At 41.1% G+C, this 21,491-nt stretch overlaps 3 protein-coding genes across 3 annotated transcripts; all 3 read left to right on the forward strand.

The window, feature by feature from the left end:
• Positions 1–1,256: 1,256 nt before the first annotated feature.
• LOC133951835 (extracellular calcium-sensing receptor-like) lies at positions 1,257–4,608 on the forward strand. The gene is made up of 6 exons (XM_062386036.1): positions 1,257–1,399; positions 1,496–1,784; positions 1,945–2,757; positions 3,093–3,320; positions 3,479–3,602; positions 3,695–4,608. Exons 2-6 carry the CDS (start codon positions 1,530–1,532, stop codon positions 4,606–4,608), a joined length of 2,334 nt encoding a protein of 777 aa, XP_062242020.1. The 5' UTR covers positions 1,257–1,399; positions 1,496–1,529.
• Positions 4,609–11,047: 6,439 nt separating this feature from the next.
• LOC133951871 (extracellular calcium-sensing receptor-like) lies at positions 11,048–13,851 on the forward strand. The gene is made up of 5 exons (XM_062386097.1): positions 11,048–11,317; positions 11,422–12,222; positions 12,378–12,608; positions 12,717–12,840; positions 12,938–13,851. The coding sequence occupies exons 1-5, from the start codon at positions 11,048–11,050 to the stop codon at positions 13,849–13,851; spliced, it is 2,340 nt and encodes a 779-aa protein (XP_062242081.1).
• A 3,870-nt stretch (positions 13,852–17,721) lies between these two features.
• LOC133951824 (extracellular calcium-sensing receptor-like) lies at positions 17,722–20,726 on the forward strand. The gene is made up of 6 exons (XM_062386015.1): positions 17,722–17,828; positions 17,902–18,187; positions 18,276–19,109; positions 19,220–19,441; positions 19,553–19,676; positions 19,822–20,726. Exons 1-6 carry the CDS (start codon positions 17,740–17,742, stop codon positions 20,724–20,726), a joined length of 2,460 nt encoding a protein of 819 aa, XP_062241999.1. The 5' UTR covers positions 17,722–17,739.
• The last annotated feature ends 765 nt before the right edge of the window (positions 20,727–21,491 follow it).

A 21,491-nucleotide genomic window follows, 5' to 3' on the forward strand; every position in this document is an offset into this window, starting at 1 on the left:
ATCATATATTTTCGAGGGCATTTCTTAGGCCCAGAAAATGAATTATACACTAGTAATATGTGTACACTAAACCACGAAGTTGCTGTTGTTGTTATACAAAAGTCAATAGCTTGAGAAAATCCCAGAATGTGCCAATTCGGCTTCACCAGCCATTTCCTGATTACATGACTGAGTTGTGTTCTGCTTATATTCACAGTTGCAAACATTCACAGTGAAAGTTATCCAGTACCACCCCATACTGAGCAGCTGGGTGCTGAGCAGCTCCAACAGTTGTTTTGCTTAAGGACACCACTGTGATATTGATGACGGAGGACTAAATCTGTCACTTTCCTCCACCTCAATAAAATCCTGCCAGTCCTTTGAATAAGTCCAGACTGGTTCTGTCACCTTTATTCCACCACTGAGTTTTTAATATTTATATATGACAAATAAACTAAATAAATCACTAGTTGATTTTTGGTTGTTTCTGCTTCAGAATGGTGAACATGTGGTGTCAGATTGTTTTAGTTTATTATGGCAGTCAATACAGGATAAACTATCAAATCTATATATTATGTACAGTAAATAGAGCATCTACATGGTTAAATGTTTAAATTATTTTAAAATTGTGTCTTTGACCATGAGAAACCGGATTTTTGTTGTTGTTTTTAAACATTGTACTGTGAAAAGAGAAGGCTACACTAATTCAGATCAAACTATAATGGCTCTGAGAAGAGAGAAAACCTCCTGTGGCCCAACAGCTCCCTACAATTCAATCAAACTTTGCCAAATGACACAAACTCAAACTGTCAGCTTCCTGCATTTGTCAGATTTCTTTCATTGAGATCAGGAATTATCCCCTAAACAGTTATAATGAAAAAAAAATGCTCTCAGAAATATTAATGAAATTGTAAAATAAAAACATTCCTGGATCTGCCCCTTGATCTACATCCACAAAAAATGTTTTATCATATCCATCATAAATGAGATGTGGCCTGCACCTGCTTCTGTGGTAAAAGCTAAATATAAGTGAACAATATATATATTTGTGCGTATAACTATAACATAAGACTCTATTGCTGTAAATACCACATCTGTCTTGTCCCTTGGGTTCTTTACACTCAGGTCTCTGCATAGATACGAATTTGAACATGCATATGCAGGGTATAAAGGGTGCAGTGGGGGACATTGCTGAAGAAGCCTGCCTGCAGAGGGAAGCCATGCCTCTGCTGAAGTTCGTCCTCCTGGTTCTTCTGATCGAGGGGGTGACTCCTCTGTGCCGGCTGCAGGGGACGGTGCAACCACCTGAGCTGACCAAGGCTGGAGACCTCACCCTAGGTGGCATCTTCACCTTTCGCACTGGCTACATAGGCAGTGTGCCCACATTTCAAACCTTACCCCATCCTCCAAAGTGCCTGGAGTAAGTATGTGTTTTTGTGTTTAGGGTTTGATATCATTCTCTGATCTGCTTTCTTGTTTAAATCTAATCTAATCTAAATACGGTTTCTTTTTCAAGCATCAATGTAAGAGAATTCAAATTTGCCCAGACCATGATCTTTGCAATCGAAGAAATAAATCAAAATCCTGCAATTCTCCCAAACCACACACTGGGCTACAAGATACATAATTCCTGTGGAATGACAAACATCATCAAGGCTGCTATAGATTTAGCAAGCGGGCACAGAGAGGTCATAGACGAGAGGAACTGCACAAAGGCTGACACTGCCCAGGTTGTACTGGGCCACTCGGGCTCTGCACCCACCATGGGATTCGCTCGGGTTATAGGACGATTTCAGATACCAGTGGTAAGGATTGACCTTTGCTCCTTCAGTCTTTGTAAAATCTTTCATCTTTTAATCACAGTCAAGTGCTTGGGGATATGTCTAATTATAGATTTTTTTATGTTAGAGATGCTCTCTTTATATGTGGTAAATGACAAGTATTGTTTTTTTTACTCTGGCACAGATAAGCCACTTTGCAACCTGTGAATGTCTGAGCAACAGAGAGGAGTTTCCATCCTTCTTCCGAACCATTCCCAGTGATCTCCACCAGAGCCGAGCCTTAGCGAAGCTGGTCAGGCTCTTCGGCTGGACCTGGGTGGGGGCGATTAGTAATAAAAATGACTACGGCATCAACGGGATCTCTTCGTTCATACAAGCTGCGCAAGAAGAGGGGGTGTGCATAGAGTATTACCAGGCCTTTGAGCAGACAGGTCCTCTCCATGAGTTGAGGAAAGTGGTTGAAACTGTCAAGCACTCCACCTCCAAAGTCATCGTGGCCTTCATGTCGCACCGAGAGGTTAAAGTGCTGGCAGCAGAGTTGTACCAGCAGAACATCACAGGGCTGCAGTTTGTGGGCAGTGACGCCTGGATCACAGATAACTCTCTGACCGACAGCGAGGGGCACAGCATCCTGGTGGGCTCGCTGGGATTTGTCGTCAGCCGAGCCCGGATCCCCGGGCTGGAGGAGCACCTTAGGCGGCTCCACCCCTCACAGTTCCCCGACAGTCGGTTTGTCCGGGACTTCTGGGAGGAGACGTTTGACTGCTCTCTGGGCGACGACACAAACACACAAAGAAAGACCTGCAGTGGATCGGAGAGCCTGCGGAGTGTTGAAACATATTTTACAGATGTCTCAGAGCTGAGGTTCACAAACAATGTGTACAAGTCGGTTTATGCAGCTGCTCATGCTCTGCATAACTTGGTCACGTGTGAAGGGAAGATGGGCCCTTTCTATGATGGGAGCTGTGCCGATAACAAACACATTCAACCATGGCAGGTGAGGAGGAAAACAAAAGAGTCGTTGATCTCTAATATCACTTGTTCTAATGTCGGAGGCCGAGAGAGCTCAACGCACTACAAACTAAGAAAACACACAAATCATCAACACATGCTGAAGTAAAAGTAAAAGTCTAGTCTGGAACTTCACAAAGCAATATAATGCAGCCGGGTTCATTAAAGCATGTTTCTGTATTTGCGTGTGTTATTACTGTTTGCGTGTGTTTTCTAAATTTGCAGTGCGTTGAGCTCTCTCGGCCCCCGTACATAAAAGTCAATTTAAGCAGAGAAAAAGAGAAATCTGCATTTGATTCATCCTCTCTCTCGTCTTTACAGGTGCTGCATTATTTACAGAATATCAACTTCACAACAAGTCAGGGAGAGAGAGTGACCTTCGACCAGAATGGAGATTCCCCAGCGAGATATGAGCTCATCAATTTGCAGCGTGTCACTTCAGGCACCGCGCACGTTTCCACTGTCGGTGTTTTCGACCCCACTCTGCCCGGCGAGCGTCAGTTTGTCATGAACGGCGTGAAGATAGTTTGGGGTGGAGGAAGTCACACGGTACAAATTCATATTGCTTTGTTCTCACATTTCTGGGTTGTCAGCCACAATGTGCTGCTCCACAACATTTTATAATCCAAAGAATTAACTGAGATAGAAACCCCCAAAAGAAGTATCAGTGTATGGGTCACATACAAACTCTTCAACATGTGCAGCAGGTGCCTGTGTCCGTGTGCAGTGAGAGCTGTCCCCCTGGAAAACGCAAAGCCCTGCAGAAAGGAAAACCTGTTTGCTGCTATGACTGTGTACCGTGCGCTGAAGGAGAAATCAGCCAAGTCAAAGGTTTAAGAAAAAACACAGAAATTTCCCAAATTGAATGAATACTCTTAGTTAGCTTTTGGTCTAACCAACTTTATTGTCTCTTTCAAAAACAGACTCTGTGGACTGCTTCAAATGTCCCATTGATTACTGGCCAAACACCAGAGGAGACACGTGCATCTTGAAGGAAATTGAATTTCTGTCCTATGCAGAGTTCATGGGGATCATTTTAACATTCCTTTGTCTGCTGGGAGCAGCTCTGACCGTTGTGATAGCACTGGTTTTCTATCACTTCCGGGAAACTCCCCTTGTTAAAGCCAACAACTCTGAGCTGAGCTTCCTGCTGCTCTTCTCCCTGACCCTGTGCTTCCTGTGCTCCCTCACCTTCATCGGCCGGCCCTCTGAGTGGTCCTGCATGCTGCGACACACTGCGTTCGGCATCACCTTCGTCCTCTGTATCTCTTGTGTCCTCGGGAAAACTATAGTGGTGTTAATGGCCTTCAAAGCGACACTTCCAGGCAGAAATATGATGAAATGGTTCGGGCCTGCACAGCAAAGGCTCAGTGTTCTGGCATTCACTCTAATACAGGTCTTGATTTGCATTCTTTGGCTGACAATTAATCCTCCTTTTCCGTTCAAAAACTTGAACCACTATAAGGAGAAGATTATACTTGAGTGTGCGCTGGGATCAGCTGTGGGCTTCTGGGCTGTGTTGGGATACATCGGACTCTTAGCCATGTTGTGTTTTGTTCTCGCTTTTTTGGCCCGAAAGCTTCCTGATAATTTCAACGAAGCTAAATTGATCACCTTCAGCATGTTGATATTCTGCGCAGTCTGGATTGCATTTATCCCGGCTTATGTCAGCTCTCCTGGGAAGTTCACTGTGGCTGTGGAGATATTTGCTATTCTGGCCTCAAGTTATGGACTGCTTTTCTGTATATTTATACCGAAATGTTATGTTATTTTACTGAGACAGGAACAAAATACCAAAAAGCACATGATGGGAAAAACCAAAGATATTCAATATTGATTTTATAACTTATTTTCTGACAGTTTCTTTCATTTATCATACAACTTAGTATATTTGTGTCAAATAAAGTTATAAATTTACAAGAAAATGGCAATAAAATTAACAAACTACAGGTATCCCAGTTTTCTGAATGTAACACTGTATGCAGTAGATATATACGATGGTAGATCACCAATAATCATTTTGAGATGTATATGATATTGTGTTTTATATTAAAGAAATTGTGACCACTTTGCCTCTTAATCATTTTTATTTTTTAGAAGAACAACATTATTATATTATTGTTTTTACTCAGAATGGTGGGGGAAAACTAAAAAAATGCAGATCTGCGGATGCAAACACCTTGTTAATAAGAGAGGCCAGACGAGGATATGGGAAATGTGGTTATTGCTAATGGCAGAAAAGCTTCAATAGGTCAGAAAACCATTCTTTAAACGGAGGAACAGCGGAAGACTACATCTGGTTCCACTCCTGTAGTTCAAGGAAAGAAGTCTCAGGCTGCAGTGGACACACATGTTCCGAACCAGTCAGATAGAACTGGAAAACTCTTCACTTGTCTATGGACCAATTTGTCATCAACAGGATAAATCTATGGACTCTAAACTTGCACACATCTTTGGGCCCTATGACCAATAAATAATGATCTGAATGCCACAGTAGATCTGAGTATCACTGACTACTGTACTACTATTACTATGCCCTCTATAAGAAGGGCCAGAGCCGCCTCCATCTGCTGAGGAGGATGAGGTCCTTCGGAGTGTGCAGGGCTCTCCTCAGGACTTTTTATGACTCTGTGGTGGCCTCAGCCATCTTCTACGCTGTGGTCTGCTGGAGGGGGGTTAGCACGGACAGAGACAGGAGCAGGCTCAACAGACTGATAAGAAGAGCGAGCTCTGTCCTGGACTGTCCTCTGGACTCCATTGAGGAAGTGGGGGACAGAAGGATGTTAGCCAAGCTGGCGTCCATCATGGGCAACACCTCTCACCCCCTACATGACATTCTGGGGTCCCTGAGCAGCTCCTTCAGCAGCAGACTGTTACACCCACGGTGTAAGAAGGAGAGGTTCCGCAGGTCCTTCATCCCGGCTGCAGTCAGGCTCTACAACACCAGCACCACCTGATATTGTTGTAGTCCCTGTCTATTATCTCTATCTCCACTAAACCTCTCACCATAGCTGTATTTGTAGTTTTTTTTTTTTTTTTTTTTTACTCAGTTCACTACCATGCACAATAATATTCAACACTTAACATCTATATTTATATCATGGTCACTTAAAATGGTTAAATTGCAATATTTATATTTCCAGTATGCTATCTTGTAGTATTATTTATATTATGGTCACTTACTTTTTAATTATTTTTAATTATTTTCTGTATCATGGTCACTACTGTTGCATATTTTTGTTTTCATTACAATAACACTTAACATCATTCCACGTTATCCCCAGCACCTGCTTTTGCACAGTGTCTGTTTTTGCAGGTTGTTTGTTTCTGTACTCTTATTATGTGTAGTTTAAGTAGTGTACATATTGTGATCTTTTTTTTTTTATTGTGCTTCGGCACTGTTACTTTAATTCTGTTTTTCTATTATTGCTGTAACAAGTGATTTTCCCCATTGTGTGGATAAATAAAGAAATCTAATCTAATCTAATCTATTACTACTCCCTTCATGGCCATAACTTGCCATCTTCAACTACTTCCACCATAATTAGGAACCACCAGTGTCCTCCATCATCAAGATCAAAATCCAATACGACACCTTTGGGATGTGGTACAACTGGAGAAAAGCAGCATGAATGTGCCGCTGAGAAATCTGAGGTAATGATGAGATGTAATCGTGTCAACATGGAGCAGAATCGTGTGGAATCCACGTAGAGCAAAGGAAGGCCTTACCCAGTCTATAGTATTTAATATATTAGAAATACATAGTGGATTAATATTATGTGCTACATGCCTTACACAACAGTTAATACACATGATGTATTACTTATACTGGTTGAATAAGTGCTAACTGTACGGCCTTCATTAAATTCCTGTCGGTAAACAGCAAAACGGACCACTATTTGGAAACCGGCCTCATGTGTATTCTCAACAGATTCATTCGTCACTCAGTTCCTACGCAAAAACATAATTTGCATGTATCTCTGAGAGTGGCCCAATAAGTTGCCTCCTACAATTGGTTAGAAGAGAGGAAGCTATAAAACACGTCCTTCCAGCGGACGTGACTGTGCCGAAGGCGAGTCTCTGAGATGACAACAGTCACGTTTGTCTTCTTTACACTGTTCACTGGGATGGTGTCATCTGGCTCATGGCTCAGCCTGGACCAGTGTTCTGAGCTCACTGGGCACAGGCATTATGACGAGACAAAGGGCTGCAGCTCCAACGCATCGTCTCAAAATGCTGTCGCTCATTACACAACACAACTGACAGTGAAATGTGAGGGGTGAGTATATTGTTGGTAAATGACTGCTGATGTTTTCTCCATTTCCTCAACCTTGTGTCTTGCTCCTTGACTTGCTTTATTTTCTTTTCTCTTCTTGTCAAGGACATAAAAAGACAATTAGACCATCGTTAGAGGAGCTTTTATGAGTCAATTACAATTTAAAGAGACAATCAGGTTATTACGCTTTTATTGTTGCATTGTTGGATTCTGCGTTGATTTAGCTCATGTCAGGCTAATGATTGTGAGCACTTGAGAAAATAACGCAATGTATGACGACAATAACGTGTTACGAATGTGTGACGTTTTTGCTGCTCGATGTTATAATGAACTTGTATTTGCCTTTTTTTTTTAATCCCTCTATTTAGTTCTCCTGATGTGAGATCAGTCCCTGAGAGGATTCACACAGGACTCCCACAGCCCAGTGTCACAGAGGAGTGCTGTTTATTTCCTATTCTAACTGTGAACCTCATATTCTCTAATGGTTATGTGAAACCTTTGAGAAGAGTGACGGAAACTGTGAATGGAAAGAAACGTAACAGCCACGTCTGCAAACAGCACCAGCTGTCGGTGTGTTTCCAGTCAGTAACCAGCTGTGTTTTATGTACAGTTGAGGTGAGCCCCAGAGTTTGACAGTCATCATACTCATCATGTGAAATGAGATCAAAATGTATAAATGATCATATGTGTTTCATATGTCTGTAAATTCCTTCAAAGGTAAAGATTGATGTTCAGTGCACAGATCGGAGCTGTAGAGGTATCTCCGCTCCATCTGTCCTGAAATCTGTAGCACCCTGCTTTCACGTAACTGCCCTCATCCGGGAGAGCCGCTGGAAACCGATGGGTTGCATCTGTGTCTGTAAATCATGTAGCCTCAAGTTCAGAAATCTGCAAGTCTTCTTGTGCAGAGAACTTGAACCTGGATTTATATTCATCCTGGACCAGGTGAGCCTGAAGAGCCAAACAGGCCTGATGTTAGGGTCTGCTGTTTACGGGTTTTTAACATAATTTTTTTAATATTATTTTTCATTTTACCTAATTTTTATAAACTCAATATGTTTTTGTGGGAATTTACAGTGTTCACTATATGGTTGTATGAATATACAAAAATACAGTCATCTGTAGAACCAGATATATTCAAACCATAAACTCATAAAAGCCGGTTATTTCATTATTTCATTTTCAGGGATGGATATTGTCAAGATATGTTGCTGATATTACAGCTATGTTAAAATATGCAGGAGTTGAACAGAAGCATTTTATTAAGTTAAATACCTTCAACGCTAAAATACATATATGGAAATGTCTATTTTGTCATCTGCAAATATTCTATAAATTAAATGTGGTTATGACACAGTTACCACAGGCAGGGGGCATCCTGCAGTATCATCATGTTGCCTATATGTGTTTGAAATAATCTGTGATTGCAGTGTGCTGTAACAATGTTTCTATCAACAGATGCTAAGTTAGAGAAAAGTATCCATACACTAAAACCTTTAGTTCTGACTAATCCAGTGCTGTTTGTAGGCCTCATCTGCCACTGAAGGCATTTTAAACCTTTTCAGGCCTTCAAGAAGAAAGCGAGAAGAAAGCAAATTAATCCAAACAAGATATTTGCACACATTTTAGTGTGCAGATGCTTTTTCTCTCATTCAGTTTGCTTTTTGTAAAGCTCCGGGCACCTCAGCCAAGCCTGATACTGTTTGACTGGTGTTTTTTTCCCTTATAACAACAGATGCTGCCGAAGTTCTGTGCAAAACAATGTGAGAAAGGCAGAGTCGAGAGTCTGCAGCCTGTCCCCAGCCGATGGGTTCGACGTTTTTTCCTGGCGGCCGTGTTACTTCTCGGGACGTACATAAGAAGAATGAAACTATCACCCAGTGCTGTGAATGAGAGTCACTCCACAATGGCGATGCTCTTAAGCCTCACACTGCACTCCTTCCCCATCCAGCAGCCCTCTGAGAGGCCCAGCATCACTGTGGGGGTCTCTGTCGCCGTCTACCTCTCTTGTGCTTTGGGTAGAACTGTGCATGTATTACTCGCCTACAGGGCTGTGATGAAACTGCTATGTCCGACACAGCGGCAGTTTGGAGCTCTGCCTCTCAGTGTCCTGTTCCTCTGGTTGACCTGTGGCCTTCGTCTGCTGAATAAGAATGTGAGACACTGGATGGAAGACGCACTTGTTGAGGGCAACGGAGGATCAGCTCGGAGTTCCGGGGCTTTGTTCGTGCTGCTGGCTGCTTTGTACTGCATCTCTGTCTCACTTCTCAGCATGCTGCAATTTATCCTGATGAAAGTGAATTTTTTGAGTTTACTCTTACATGTGCAACTCGTTACCTGTCTTCAAAATTCAAGGATACCAACAAAGTATGTACTGGTTGTTAAGATCCGCAGGTTCATTTAAAGTTCACTCAATTTACATATGTTCAAGCATGTCTCTTTAACATTAACGACGTCACAATTGGATTGGAAATTTGGATTGAAAAGAATTCAAAAAAATGTAATATCAGTGTAATTTCCCCTTATTTATGTTTTCTTGTAATATCAAACATTAACACTAAGCTCCCAGCTGAAATAACCCAGTTTTGTTGGATCAAAGTATAGTATACATATATGATATCATTAAAGCTTTTTAACATAAATGTGTCTTTATGTGTTACCCTCTCTTGTCATATTGTACTAATAACTTTATGTGGCAAAAATCCATCGTTTACAATGCAAAGAATGGGTTCCTGGTACTTTCTTGTTAGACCTATCATGTAAGGTTGCAGGAAATTTGATGAGACTTGCCACTTTAAAAAAAAGGTTTGACCTTGGTTAATCTCTGATCATGGGTTGCACCGACTGGTACGTCAACAACAAAAAATATGAACACGTAATCTATTTAAAACCCTATACTATAAAAGCAGTATGTGTGTGTTTGTGTGTTTGACATATTATGTTCAAGATGCCAGCAGGCACCTTGACCTTTGACCACCCAAATCTGATGAGTTAATCCTCGAGTCCGAGTGAAAGTCTGTGCCAAATTTGCAGAAATTCCCTGAAGGTCTTCCTTGAGATATCAATTTCACAAGAATGGGAAGCTGGGTGTGAACTACGAGTCATATCGAGGGGGTTGGAGACCACTTGATTGACACTTAAGATCCCCCGAAAAACTTTACACATTAACAATGAACCATCACTAATCTTAAAGTTATTACAAATCTGAGCAGTTCTGAAGTTTACATGGTGTTTGAACACGTTTGAACACGTTGAAAAAAATTCCAAAAAGCAGGCTCGTAGTTCAACTGCCACGCACAATACAAGACAATTATCCTTATTCTTATTCGTATTCTTAATAGCCTTATATGTTTTTTAGAGATCCACAGCTGGCAGACTTCCGTAATTTACCTGAACCATTTAAATAGATACAGCACAACGAAACACCTATCCACAATGTATTTATTCTTTTTCAATCCCGTGCAGAGCCCCAGAGGTAACAGTTAATGAGTTCGGTCTCCTACACGTCAGTCATTGGGCTGGGTTTCTTAGAAGTGCAGTAGTGCGTTGAAAATAATCTCATGGGATTTGGGAGTCTGTTCACATTGGCTGTTGATTCTTCTCTCATGGTAGAAAGAAACACTATAAAGGTCAGTTCCTAGGTCAGAGTTGCCTCGGTGAAGAACAGGGAGACTCGTGATGGGTTGGATCACTTGTATCCTCTTCACTCTGCTGGCAGGGATAAAGTCAGAAAAACAAACATGCAAAGTGATTGGGCAAACAGGGTTCAAGGAGTTTTCTAAAGATGGTGATCTCATTATCGGAGGAGTTTTCGCTTTGTCTAGTACACGCAAATTGATTGACAACGGCTACCACGCATTGCCTTATACATACTGCGAAAAGTAAGTGAATGTGCGGTAAATCCTGTGTATGTTATGTAATCGGGTCGTAAAATGTTTTATGTGTGACTGTGATCAGTTCTTATGTCATTTATTAATAATAAGAAAACACTGTGTGTAGGATGAATGACAGGGAACTGAAGTTTGCCAGGATAGTGATGTTTACAGTGGAGGAGATCAACAGAGATTCTAAACTCCTTCCTGGATTGAGTCTGGGCTACAGGCTGTACAATGGCTGTGGGAGTGAGAACCTGATTCGAGCAGCAGTGGAAGCCGCATATGGAGAGGACTCAAAGGGCTGCGCTGATCAGATACAGGCTCTCCTGGGCCATTCCTCCTCCGGAGTGAGTGGAGACATAAACATCATACTCAGCCCGCTATCCATGCCACAGGTGAGGACACGTGATTGGGACATAACTGGGATTTATTAATGTTTCCATCTTTAAAGAAAGTTTATTATTCCTTGTTGTGGTTAACATGTTTTCTTTCTTTGAAGGTGAGCCATCTCTCCACTTGTGCTTGCTTGAGTGACAAAAGGAAGTTCCCCACATTCTTCAGAACTGTGCCCAGTGACCGCTTCCAAGTCATTGGTCTGGTGCAGCTCATGAAATACTTTGACTGGCGCTGGGTGGGGATTATTTATACAACGGGCATGTACTCAGACGAAGGTACAATGGCATTTGCAAAGGAGGCAGAAAAAGAGGGCATATGTGTTGAATACCGGTTACGTTACTCAAATTCAAATGTAAAACTTCCTGCTATTGTGGAGGCTCTGAGGAAATCCTCGTCCAAGGTGATCCTCTTGTTTTTGTCCTTATACTACACCAAATCGTTCTTTTCGGAAATAGAGAAGTATAATATCACTGGAAAGCAATGGGTTGGCAGTGAGGCTTGGATCACTCAAACAGACCTGGCTTCTGATGGAAGGAAAAACCTTTTGCAGGGGGCGATGGGCTTCGCCCTCCCTCAGGCCTCAATACCAGGTCTTGGTGAATTCTTACTCAGCTTTAAGCCCACTGACGAACCACAGAGTGCTATAGTTAAAGACTTCTGGGAGTCATTCTTTGACTGCAGCTTCTCTCCGTCAAATACTTCTGCTTTGTGTACTGGCACAGAAGATCTCAGCACAGTCTCCAGTGACTACACAGACGTGACACATTTTAGGGAAGAGAATAATGTGTACAAAGCTGTGTACTTGGTGGCAAATGCTATTCACGCACTACTGCAATGTCACAACGGCTCAAATCCAACCACTGGAAAGTCCTGCGTGACCAAAGACCAAGTTCAGCCTAAATTAGTAAGTTTTGGTATATTTACTCAGGCTGAAGATACTTAATATTAATCTTTTCCTTACCTGGATGTTAATGCAAAAAGTTTAACTTTTGAATATTAGCTACGAATCTTATTGGTTTCTCGCAAATATGCTGAACTGTCCTGATTGTCCTCTTACAGGTGTTGGAGCACATAAAGTTTGTGAACTTCACAACGCAGAGTGGGGCCAAGGTTTTCTTTGATGAAAACGGAGACTCAGTTGCCCAGTATGACTTAGTTAACTGGCAAATAAAAGATGACGGCTCTGTTGAGATCGTAAACATCGGTCAATTTGACACGTCTCTTCCAGAGGGGGAGAAATTCAAACTAAAATACAACACCAGGATAGTGTGGGGAGGAAACAGTATGCAGGTAAAGTGACCATCTGTCTAATTAATTCTCCCAGCTGAAGTACATTTTTTTCTATAGTGCATTTAGGTGCATTTATGAATTTTCACACATTGTGTTTTCTCTAATCAGGTGCCGAGGTCTGTTTGCAGAGAGCCATGTCCCCCAGGGACTCGAAAGGCGTTAACCAAGAATAAACCTGTGTGCTGCTTTGACTGCTTTGAGTGCCCCGAGGGATCAATTAGTAATGAGACAAGTGAGACAGAAAATGAATTCATTCATGTTTGCAGTAGAAACAATAAAAAGGAAAGAAATGCATGATTTAAAATCTCTCTCTCTATCTCCACTCATAGATTCTCCCGACTGTTTGATCTGTCCACCTGAACTTTGGCCGAATGAAAAGAAAGACCAATGTCTCCCGAAGCCGACTGAGTACCTCTCCTACAAAGAGATCATGGGGGCACTTTTAACTGGATTTGGTTGTGTGGGCATATTTTTATCTCTACTGATATCAATCATTTTTCTGACTCATAAAGAGACTCCCATTGTTAAAGCCACTAACTCTGAGCTAAGCTTCCTGCTGCTCTTCTCACTTAAACTCTGCTTCCTGTGCTCCCTCACCTTCATCGGCCGGCCCTCTGACTGGTCCTGCATGCTGCGACACACTGCGTTCGGCATCACCTTCGTCCTCTGCATCTCTTGTGTCCTGGGGAAAACTATAGTGGTGTTGATGGCCTTCAGGGCGACACTTCCAGGCAGAAATATGATGAAATGGTTCGGTCCTGCACAGCAGAGGCTCAGTGTTGTCAGTTTAACCCTGGTTCAGGTTGTAATTTGTGTACTTTGGCTCACAATCAACCCTCCATTCCCAAGGTTGAACATGAAATACTATAAAGATAAGATCATCTTAGAGTGTGCTCTGGGGTCAGCTGTCGGGTTCTGGGCTGTGCTGGGTTACATCGGACTTCTTGCTCTCTTGTGTTTCATTCTTGCTTTTTTTGCCAGGAAGCTGCCAGACAGCTTTAATGAGGCCAAACTGATCACCTTCAGCATGTTGATATTCTGTGCAGTCTGGATCACATTCATCCCAGCATATGTCAGCTCTCCTGGGAAGTTCACTGTGGCTGTGGAGATATTTGCTATTCTGGCCTCCAGCTTTGGCTTGCTGACATGCATTTTTGTTCCAAAATGCTACATTATCATATTCAGGCCAGAACAAAACTCAAAAAGACACTTGATGGGGAAAATACCACCAAGGACACTTTGAACTGTAGTTTTAAAGGTGTTGAGTTAACTGCAAATAAACTAGATTCACAGCCTGACAGATATTGTAGTAAATTATAAGTTGTGATGTGCTGAATAAAGTAAATGAACCAAATCAATTCATTTAGATTTTTATTCATGAACTCATCTGAGTGTAAGCAGTGTCTGAGATTTCATTAGATTGATTTTGAATGTAGAATTTAAACACATTCAACAGAAATATTTGTATTTATATTAGTTAATTCAATTTACTGCAGTGGAACAGACAAATAGAAGGTGTCAAGAAACAGGCTCGGCTATAAGCCACTACGACTCACTCAGTAGAGCACATACCTCCTCCAAGGTCCAAAAGTCAAAGGTAACACTCTCATAAATATCAGTCCCATATACTTGCTAGATTTTTCTTATTAGTCTCTGACAAATTAAAGAAATGTTGAAAGATGCCCTGTCTCACAATGATAAAGAAAGTAAGAGAAAATTCCTGGATCTGCCCCTTGATCTGGATCCATATTAAAAATATTTGGTTTCTCCATGAAACTACTTTTAGTAACCGTCCTAGAGACAATAAAAAATACTCTTCCTGTATATATGTGATTAGTGATTATAGAAGCACCCCTTGATTATTCCATGGACTTGCTAGCATTGTAAAAAAAAAATCTGAATTTAATTTGTATTGTTATATCTAAGAAAACAGGGTGAGGTGATTGATAAGTGGAATCACAGAGTTATGGCCATTTACAGCTGTCCTATTAAAAACACATTTATGAATGTTTATAAAATCATGTATCAGTAACTACAGAGTAAACACTACCAAAATAAAATGTCAAGTCATCATTTTTATCAATAACTATATAAAAAATAAGATTAACATGTAAAAGGTAATTACATGATAAAAAGTGACATATTCTTCAGACAGTTTATGTGTGTGTACAAATCAGATTAAACCAATTCAATCCATAACCTCCAAAAGAGACCTGTTCAGCTTTTGGAGGAGCTGATCAGTTTTCTCCAGGACATTTTAAAATTGTTTATGCCATAGACAAATGATAAGCAGGTAAAACTGGGAACACACAATCACATATTTTAGTATTTTCTTGTACAAGGTTAGTATTGTACATCATGAAGAACGCACCTTCTTCAATATGATACTGCACAAAGCTGTCACGGCCTTGCAGCTAAAATGAAAACAGCACTTTCTGCAGTATTGAATATGTGGAAACAATCATTGTGTATGTATATCTTTGATTTTAGACTTTACACTTTGATTTTGTCATTTTCTGTTTTTGATTTTGAATGACATGAATTATGTTTATATCTGTTTAAACTGGTCTAACCCTTGTTTTAATTGTCCTCTACTATTATTATTATTAATGTTATTATCATTAATATTATTATTGTTATTATTGTTGTGACAGGGATTTTGTGAAACCAGAGGCCTACATGGGTAGTCAAAAGCCTGAAACCGCATATCCTTTGTTCTGGACAAAGCCAGAGCAAAGGGAACTCAGTCTCCCAGAATGCCTCAACTTCACACAGAGAAGTGAAAAGCCTCCAGAGACACAAGGTTTAACTCCTATTGGTCACTCTGGACCCCATGACCTGTGAGGTCCCGGGCCAATAGAAGGCCAGATCTCCCCCCGTTCAATCTCTTTCTACAATCCCTCCAAGGAGAGAAGGCTCTCTCTTCTCCTGCATCATCAAGGGAAGAAGCCTGGCTGCTACAGAAGGAGTAGTTTGGGCCAGATATATGGCCTTCACACAATTACTTTAAATAACCGTTGCTGCTTGGTGTTAATCTTGAAGTTAGTTAAAGAATGTGTGTGCGTCACATTGCTGGTCAATCTTACACCTGTCTTGATAAAAGGTCTGATAAGAGCCGCTGCCTGTTGTGAAACTGTAAATCCGGGTCATTCAATATACTGTACTTCAACTTGTTCTCACATTCAACTTTTTACACTAAAGAATATCTCCCTTAGCTTCATTCAACATCACACAAAGTTCCAGCAGCTGCCCCAGGTTCTGGAGTGGAGATTGAGTGGCGTTGTTTTTGTTTGGAGGATGCAAATGTTTACACAAACAGAACATACAGCCTATAAAGCAGGAAAACAATATTCTTTACTCCAATGAACAACAACATCGACCCACAAGGCGTCAGCCGAGTCAAGGCTTGTTTATGAAACACAAGAATAGATCTGTCATGGTGTGAAGGTTTGTCCAGCAACTTACATAGGAGGAGCGTGACTGGGAGCGGCTCCTTGTCACGTCCTGGTTCCAGTGCCAAGAGGCATGGGACTACATCTGTGCACCAACAAGGGAGAACCAAAGTAATTTCCGGTGACTCCCCTTCGTTATTGACCAATCAAATTATACCTTCTGTTATAAAATATTACTAACGCCTTCTGTTTGATGCGACTCGTGACTGTCCAGTTCTGCTAGAGTGCCGGGGTTGTACTTTGGGTGCACATTGCTTTGCTGTAACTTTTCATACCTTTTCATTGCTTCTTAATAAAAAGTTGATTGAACCAAATCGAGACCTGCTCCTCTCATATTTGTGATAAAAGAACACGCAACGACAGCAGCGACTCGATGTCCTGCAGGAAAACTTCAAGCAGCATCTGAGCTACACAGCTCAACAGAACCGCAAAGGCAGAAACCACACGACCAGCCAGAAGACATCACAGAACTGTGAACTACACAGCAATTTCCTTTTTCCCCATTCCACGGACGGGTAACACAACTGGGCTTAATAATTACACTTGGCTGAGCAAGACTGTTTATTCGAATCTGTTAGATGTTTATAAGTTTGATATGTCTTGTGATATTGTGGTTCCAAGTTTTTTAAAGTTAATGTTAGTTATGATCTTCACAGTCTTTCTTTCCATGTCTCTCTGACTCTTTCTCTGACTTAGCATCAACAGAGAAACACGCATAATTCTTCCCCTAATTATCTCTGACCCCTCTACCTTTCGTAAAATATTCTAAAGGGGGGAGGGCCATTATCTTTTGGGTGGCCAGCCACAATTTTGGAAGCATGCTGACACACACAGACACACACACTCACATTCACAACTATGTTTAGTAAGTACACAGTTAGTAATTTGTGTTTTTATACTTTTATACATTTATACTTTTTTCATTAATGTTGCATGAATTAATTTTGCCAACGTCTACACGTTCAAGAAGTCCATATCCTTCAACTTAACTAACTATCTATAAGGTAATTTTGGTTATAGTTATTAATTTAATTGTTAATCAGAGTACCAAATTTCTAGTTAGTACTGGTGCCCAGAGGTAACTTTAATCAATTAAATTTAAGGTTTAATATTAATATTTGATTTAGATTTAATGAATTCTGAAAAGCACATAATTTTATGGTATCACATTTAATGTATTATTGTTTTACATTGTTACTATATTAATAATTATCTCTAGTTTGATACCTATATATCACTTTGCAAAAAAGCATCTGTAACTTGGTTAAAATTGATCTTCTATACACTTTATCATAAAAAATTATGAACAAAGTATTTATATACTAAGCTCAAGGGGATACCAACATTGAACTGGCATAGCCAAATTACACAAATTATGGAGGATCCTGTGTGAATGTGCATATCATAACACAAAAACATGGCTCATTCCCTGCTGTATCAAATTCACCAATCTAAGATCGTTGAGCCCTGTGGGAAATAAATCAACTTTTTATGAGGAGAGCACATCTACCTGCATTCAACACAGCTGTTATAAGAGCTGCACCCTCGTAAAATAAAGTCGAGCAAACATGCAGAGAGTTTTTCTCTTGTCTCTTGTCGCTCTCTACCTGAGCCCAGTGTCTGGCTGTGAACTGTTTGCCAGGTTTGATATGCCAAGTTTGTTCAAGCAGGGAGATATAATGATCGGGGGGATTTTCCCGGTTTTCAACAAAGAGATCAGCAGTACATATACGTTTGAAAAGGAGCCACCTGCAGTGAAGTGTTCTGGGTAAGTTGCGTCTGATGTTTTAAATCTGCAAAGCTGAAGCTCTCACATATAAAATCTATTTTAATTCTTTTAGATTTGACCTGCGTGCTTTCCGATGGACCCAAGTGATGATATTTGCAATTGAAGAAATTAACAAAGAACCTGCTCTCCTACCAAACTTCACTCTTGGCTACAGAATCCTTAACTCTTGTGCATCTCCCACAAACACTTTACGTGCTGCTCTAACACTGGCCAGCGGAGCCGAGGAGATGGACTCAACCCCTGCTTGTCCTCCGGCTGTATCTGCTCTCATAGCAGAGTCAGGATCGTCTCAGTCCTTAGCTGTGGCTGGAACTCTCGGACCATTTCAAGTGCCAATAGTAAGAGAATATATGTATTTGATTAATGCTCTCAGAGATGTTTGTAGTATTTTGTTGTTTCAGACTTATTCTGTTGATATTTTCATAGGTGAGTTACTTCTCGACATGTGCCTGCCTGAGTGATAGAACTAAATACCCTACGTTTTTCCGGACGATCCCCAGTGACTACTTCCAGGCCAAAGCCTTGGCAGCTCTGGTCAAACGTTTTGGCTGGCAGTGGATTGGCGCCATACAGTCAGATAATGCCTATGGCCGGAATGGGATCCTGGCTTTCACTGAGGAGGTTAGGAAGCTGGGGGTTTGTGTTGCATTTGTCGGGAAAATTCTACGCACGTACACTATGGATAAGATTCTGGATGTTGTGGAAATGATCAAGCAGTCAACAGTCAAAGTCATTCTGGCTTTTGTTCCTGAGGGGGACTTTTATCCACTGATGAAAGAGGTAGTGAAACAGAATATCACTGGAATTCAGTGGATCGCTAGTGAGGCCTGGATAACGGCAGCGCGACCCTCCACGCCTGATATCTACCAAGCTTTCGGTGGAGCCCTGGGATTTGTGGTGCATAAGATGGCCATCCCTGATCTTAAATCGTTTCTCACAGGCATCAGCCCTCACGCAGACCCAAGTGCTGCCTTCGTGAGGAATTTCTGGGAGGTTATGGTGGGCTGTCGACCCGTTACACCCGGTGAACACACAGGATCCGAGGAAACAAATGAAAAATGCAAAGGCAACGAGACATTATTATATTCCCAGCATGAATTCTTTAATGTCACACAGCTCAGAGTGTCCTATAATGTGTATAAAGCAGTCTATGCCATTGCACATGCCCTGCATGAGCTGGTGTTCTGCCAACCAGCTGATAAACCAGGAGGAAAACCAGTGATGCCGTGTTTGAATGTGTCAGAAATTCAGCCCAAACAGGTGAGAAACAGTATCAAACCCAAAATGTTTGCAAATAAACGTGTATCTATGTGAAAGTCACCTCATCATTTGCCTTGAATTGTTTTAACAATTCATCATGATTTTTTCAGGTCACTGATCACCTTCAGATAGTCCATTTCAGAAATCGGTTCGGGGACGATGTGTTCTTCGATGACAACGGAGACCCTCCGGCTTCTTATGAATTAATCAACTGGCAGCTGAGAGACGGGCACGTGCAACATGTGACAGTGGGTCATTTTGTATCTGCTGCCAAGGGTGATTATAAGCTCAGCGTCCAGGAGGAAGAGATAGTGTGGAGGATAGGGGAAAAGGTAATCATTAAGAATTTTTATTTTCATGCTTTAGGCTTATAAATCTAAAATATGTGTCCTATTGAATTATTGGATTGAATCATGTGAGTGTGTCTGCACTTTTTCCCTCAGGTTCCCACATCAGTGTGCTCTAATATCTGTCCAGTGGGAACGAGGAGAGCTCAAATTAAAGGAAAACCATCCTGCTGCTTTGATTGTCTCCCCTGTGCCGATGGAACTATAGCCAACTCAACAGGTACTGACAGGCAGAGAAACAAACACCATCCAGTTATAGGATTTAGTTGAAAATGTAATGTTAATGTATCACTAAGCGACCATGTCATTCTCTGCAAAAATTAAATCAAGATGTATGACTCTCACTTTCCTATTACCCTCAACAGGTGCGGTAGACTGCACTCAGTGTCCACAGGACTTCTGGTCCAGCGACGGGAAAGACATATGCATTCCCAAAACAGTTGAATTCCTGACGTATCAGGAGCCGTTGGGAATAGCTATCACAGTCGTATCGCTGCTGGGAGCCTCCCTGTCTCTGGCCACCATGGTGGTTTTCATCCAGTACAGAGAAACCCCGGTGATAAAGGCCAGCAACGCTGAGCTGAGCTGCTTGCTGCTTTTTTCTCTTTTCTTGTGTTTCCTTTGTCCCCTCACTTTCATCGGCCGGCCCACAGTCTGGACATGCATGCTTCGCCACACAGCTTTCGGTGTGACGTTTGCGCTCTGCATTTCCTGCGTCTTAGGAAAAACAATTGTCGTAGTCACGGCTTTCAAAGCAACGTTTCCTGGCAACAAAGTAGCGGGAAAGTTCGGTCCTGCGCAGCAAAGAATCATAGTCTGCTCCTGCACTTCGATTCAGATTTTGATTTGTATACTGTGGCTTAAACTAAATCCCCCTTTCCCAGACATGGTTTTCAGATACAGCAATAAGAAGATTGTTTTGGAGTGTAACACAGGCTCTGAAGCTGCTTTCTATGCAGTGCTGGGCTATATTGGGTTCCTCGCTATAATTTGTTTGGTCCTGGCATTTCTTGCCAGAAAGTTACCCGACAACTTCAATGAAGCCAAATTCATCACCTTCAGCATGTTGATATTTTGTGCGGTCTGGATCACCTTCATCCCAGCATATGTCAGCTCCCCTGGGAAGTTCACTGTAGCTGTGGAAACTTTTGCAATTTTGTCTTCAGCATTTGGATTATTAATTTGTATCTTTGCACTGAAATGCTACATAATATTGATCAAACCAGAGAAAAACACCAAGAAACATGTCATGACAAAAAATCTGAATTAGAAAATATAATTTCTTGACTTGAGACAGTTAAGCTGCTGTTGCTTCAAACTCTCAGATAATATACTAAAGAATAAAACATAGTCTGAATTTGCATCTATAAAAGTAATAAATGCTACGTTTATAATATGACATTGTGATACACACAATGCATTGTGTGTCTTCCAGGGGAAACCCATGGATGGGAATGTTTACTATGATCCTAGTGATTGTTATTTGAGCTGTTTGTGCTTAAAGATGATGATTTGTTTGAAAATGTTTGTATATTTTTCAATCACTTTAATTGACTAATTTCACCTATTTTCATAATCAAATAAAAAATGTTGTATATCTTGATTATTTAGGCACTTGTAAACAATAAAATAAAATTTTAAATCGGAAAAGAAGTCTTTGAGTCTTTTTTTAATCATTCTCTTTTTCTGTAGTTAATGCATTTTAAAAGTCAAATGAAAGATACAATAAAGCTACAACTTTTTTAAATCAAAGTCTAAATGATGATGTGACTAAACACCAAAGCTAATCTTCCTTTTTTCACTTCATGTATATAAAAAGTCTCCAGTGATGCAATTGAATTCCACTTTATTTGTATAGCGCTGAACCATGACATACAGTATCTCAAGAAGGTCAAAACCTTACAGAATGATAGCGAAACCTAGCAGTTCCCATGATGAATAAGCAATTTGGGGACTGTAGAGAGAAAACAGCTTCAGAACCCTGGAACCATCTACATTGGCCAAGATGGTGTTAACGAGGAGACTTAATCAATAA

This window comes from Platichthys flesus, chromosome 4, assembly GCF_949316205.1.
Source record: "Platichthys flesus chromosome 4, fPlaFle2.1, whole genome shotgun sequence".
In the NCBI taxonomy this organism is placed as follows: domain Eukaryota; kingdom Metazoa; phylum Chordata; class Actinopteri; order Pleuronectiformes; family Pleuronectidae; genus Platichthys; species Platichthys flesus.

Coding starts and splice junctions, on each gene's coding strand:
- LOC133951871 (XM_062386097.1), top strand. CDS start 11,048: ATGAATGACAGGGAACTGAAGTTTGCCAGGATAGTGATGTTTACAGTG. Junction 11,318..11,421: donor GCCCGCTATCCATGCCACAG/GTGAGGACACGT, acceptor CTTTCTTTGAAG/GTGAGCCATCTCTCCACTTG. Junction 12,223..12,377: donor ACCAAGTTCAGCCTAAATTA/GTAAGTTTTGGT, acceptor GTCCTCTTACAG/GTGTTGGAGCACATAAAGTT.
- LOC133951835 (XM_062386036.1), top strand. CDS start 1,530: ATGATCTTTGCAATCGAAGAAATAAATCAAAATCCTGCAATTCTCCCA. Junction 3,321..3,478: donor GGGGTGGAGGAAGTCACACG/GTACAAATTCAT, acceptor CATGTGCAGCAG/GTGCCTGTGTCCGTGTGCAG. Junction 3,603..3,694: donor AGAAATCAGCCAAGTCAAAG/GTTTAAGAAAAA, acceptor TTTCAAAAACAG/ACTCTGTGGACTGCTTCAAA.
- LOC133951824 (XM_062386015.1), top strand. CDS start 17,740: ATGATCGGGGGGATTTTCCCGGTTTTCAACAAAGAGATCAGCAGTACA. Junction 17,829..17,901: donor CCTGCAGTGAAGTGTTCTGG/GTAAGTTGCGTC, acceptor TAATTCTTTTAG/ATTTGACCTGCGTGCTTTCC. Junction 19,677..19,821: donor AACTATAGCCAACTCAACAG/GTACTGACAGGC, acceptor TACCCTCAACAG/GTGCGGTAGACTGCACTCAG.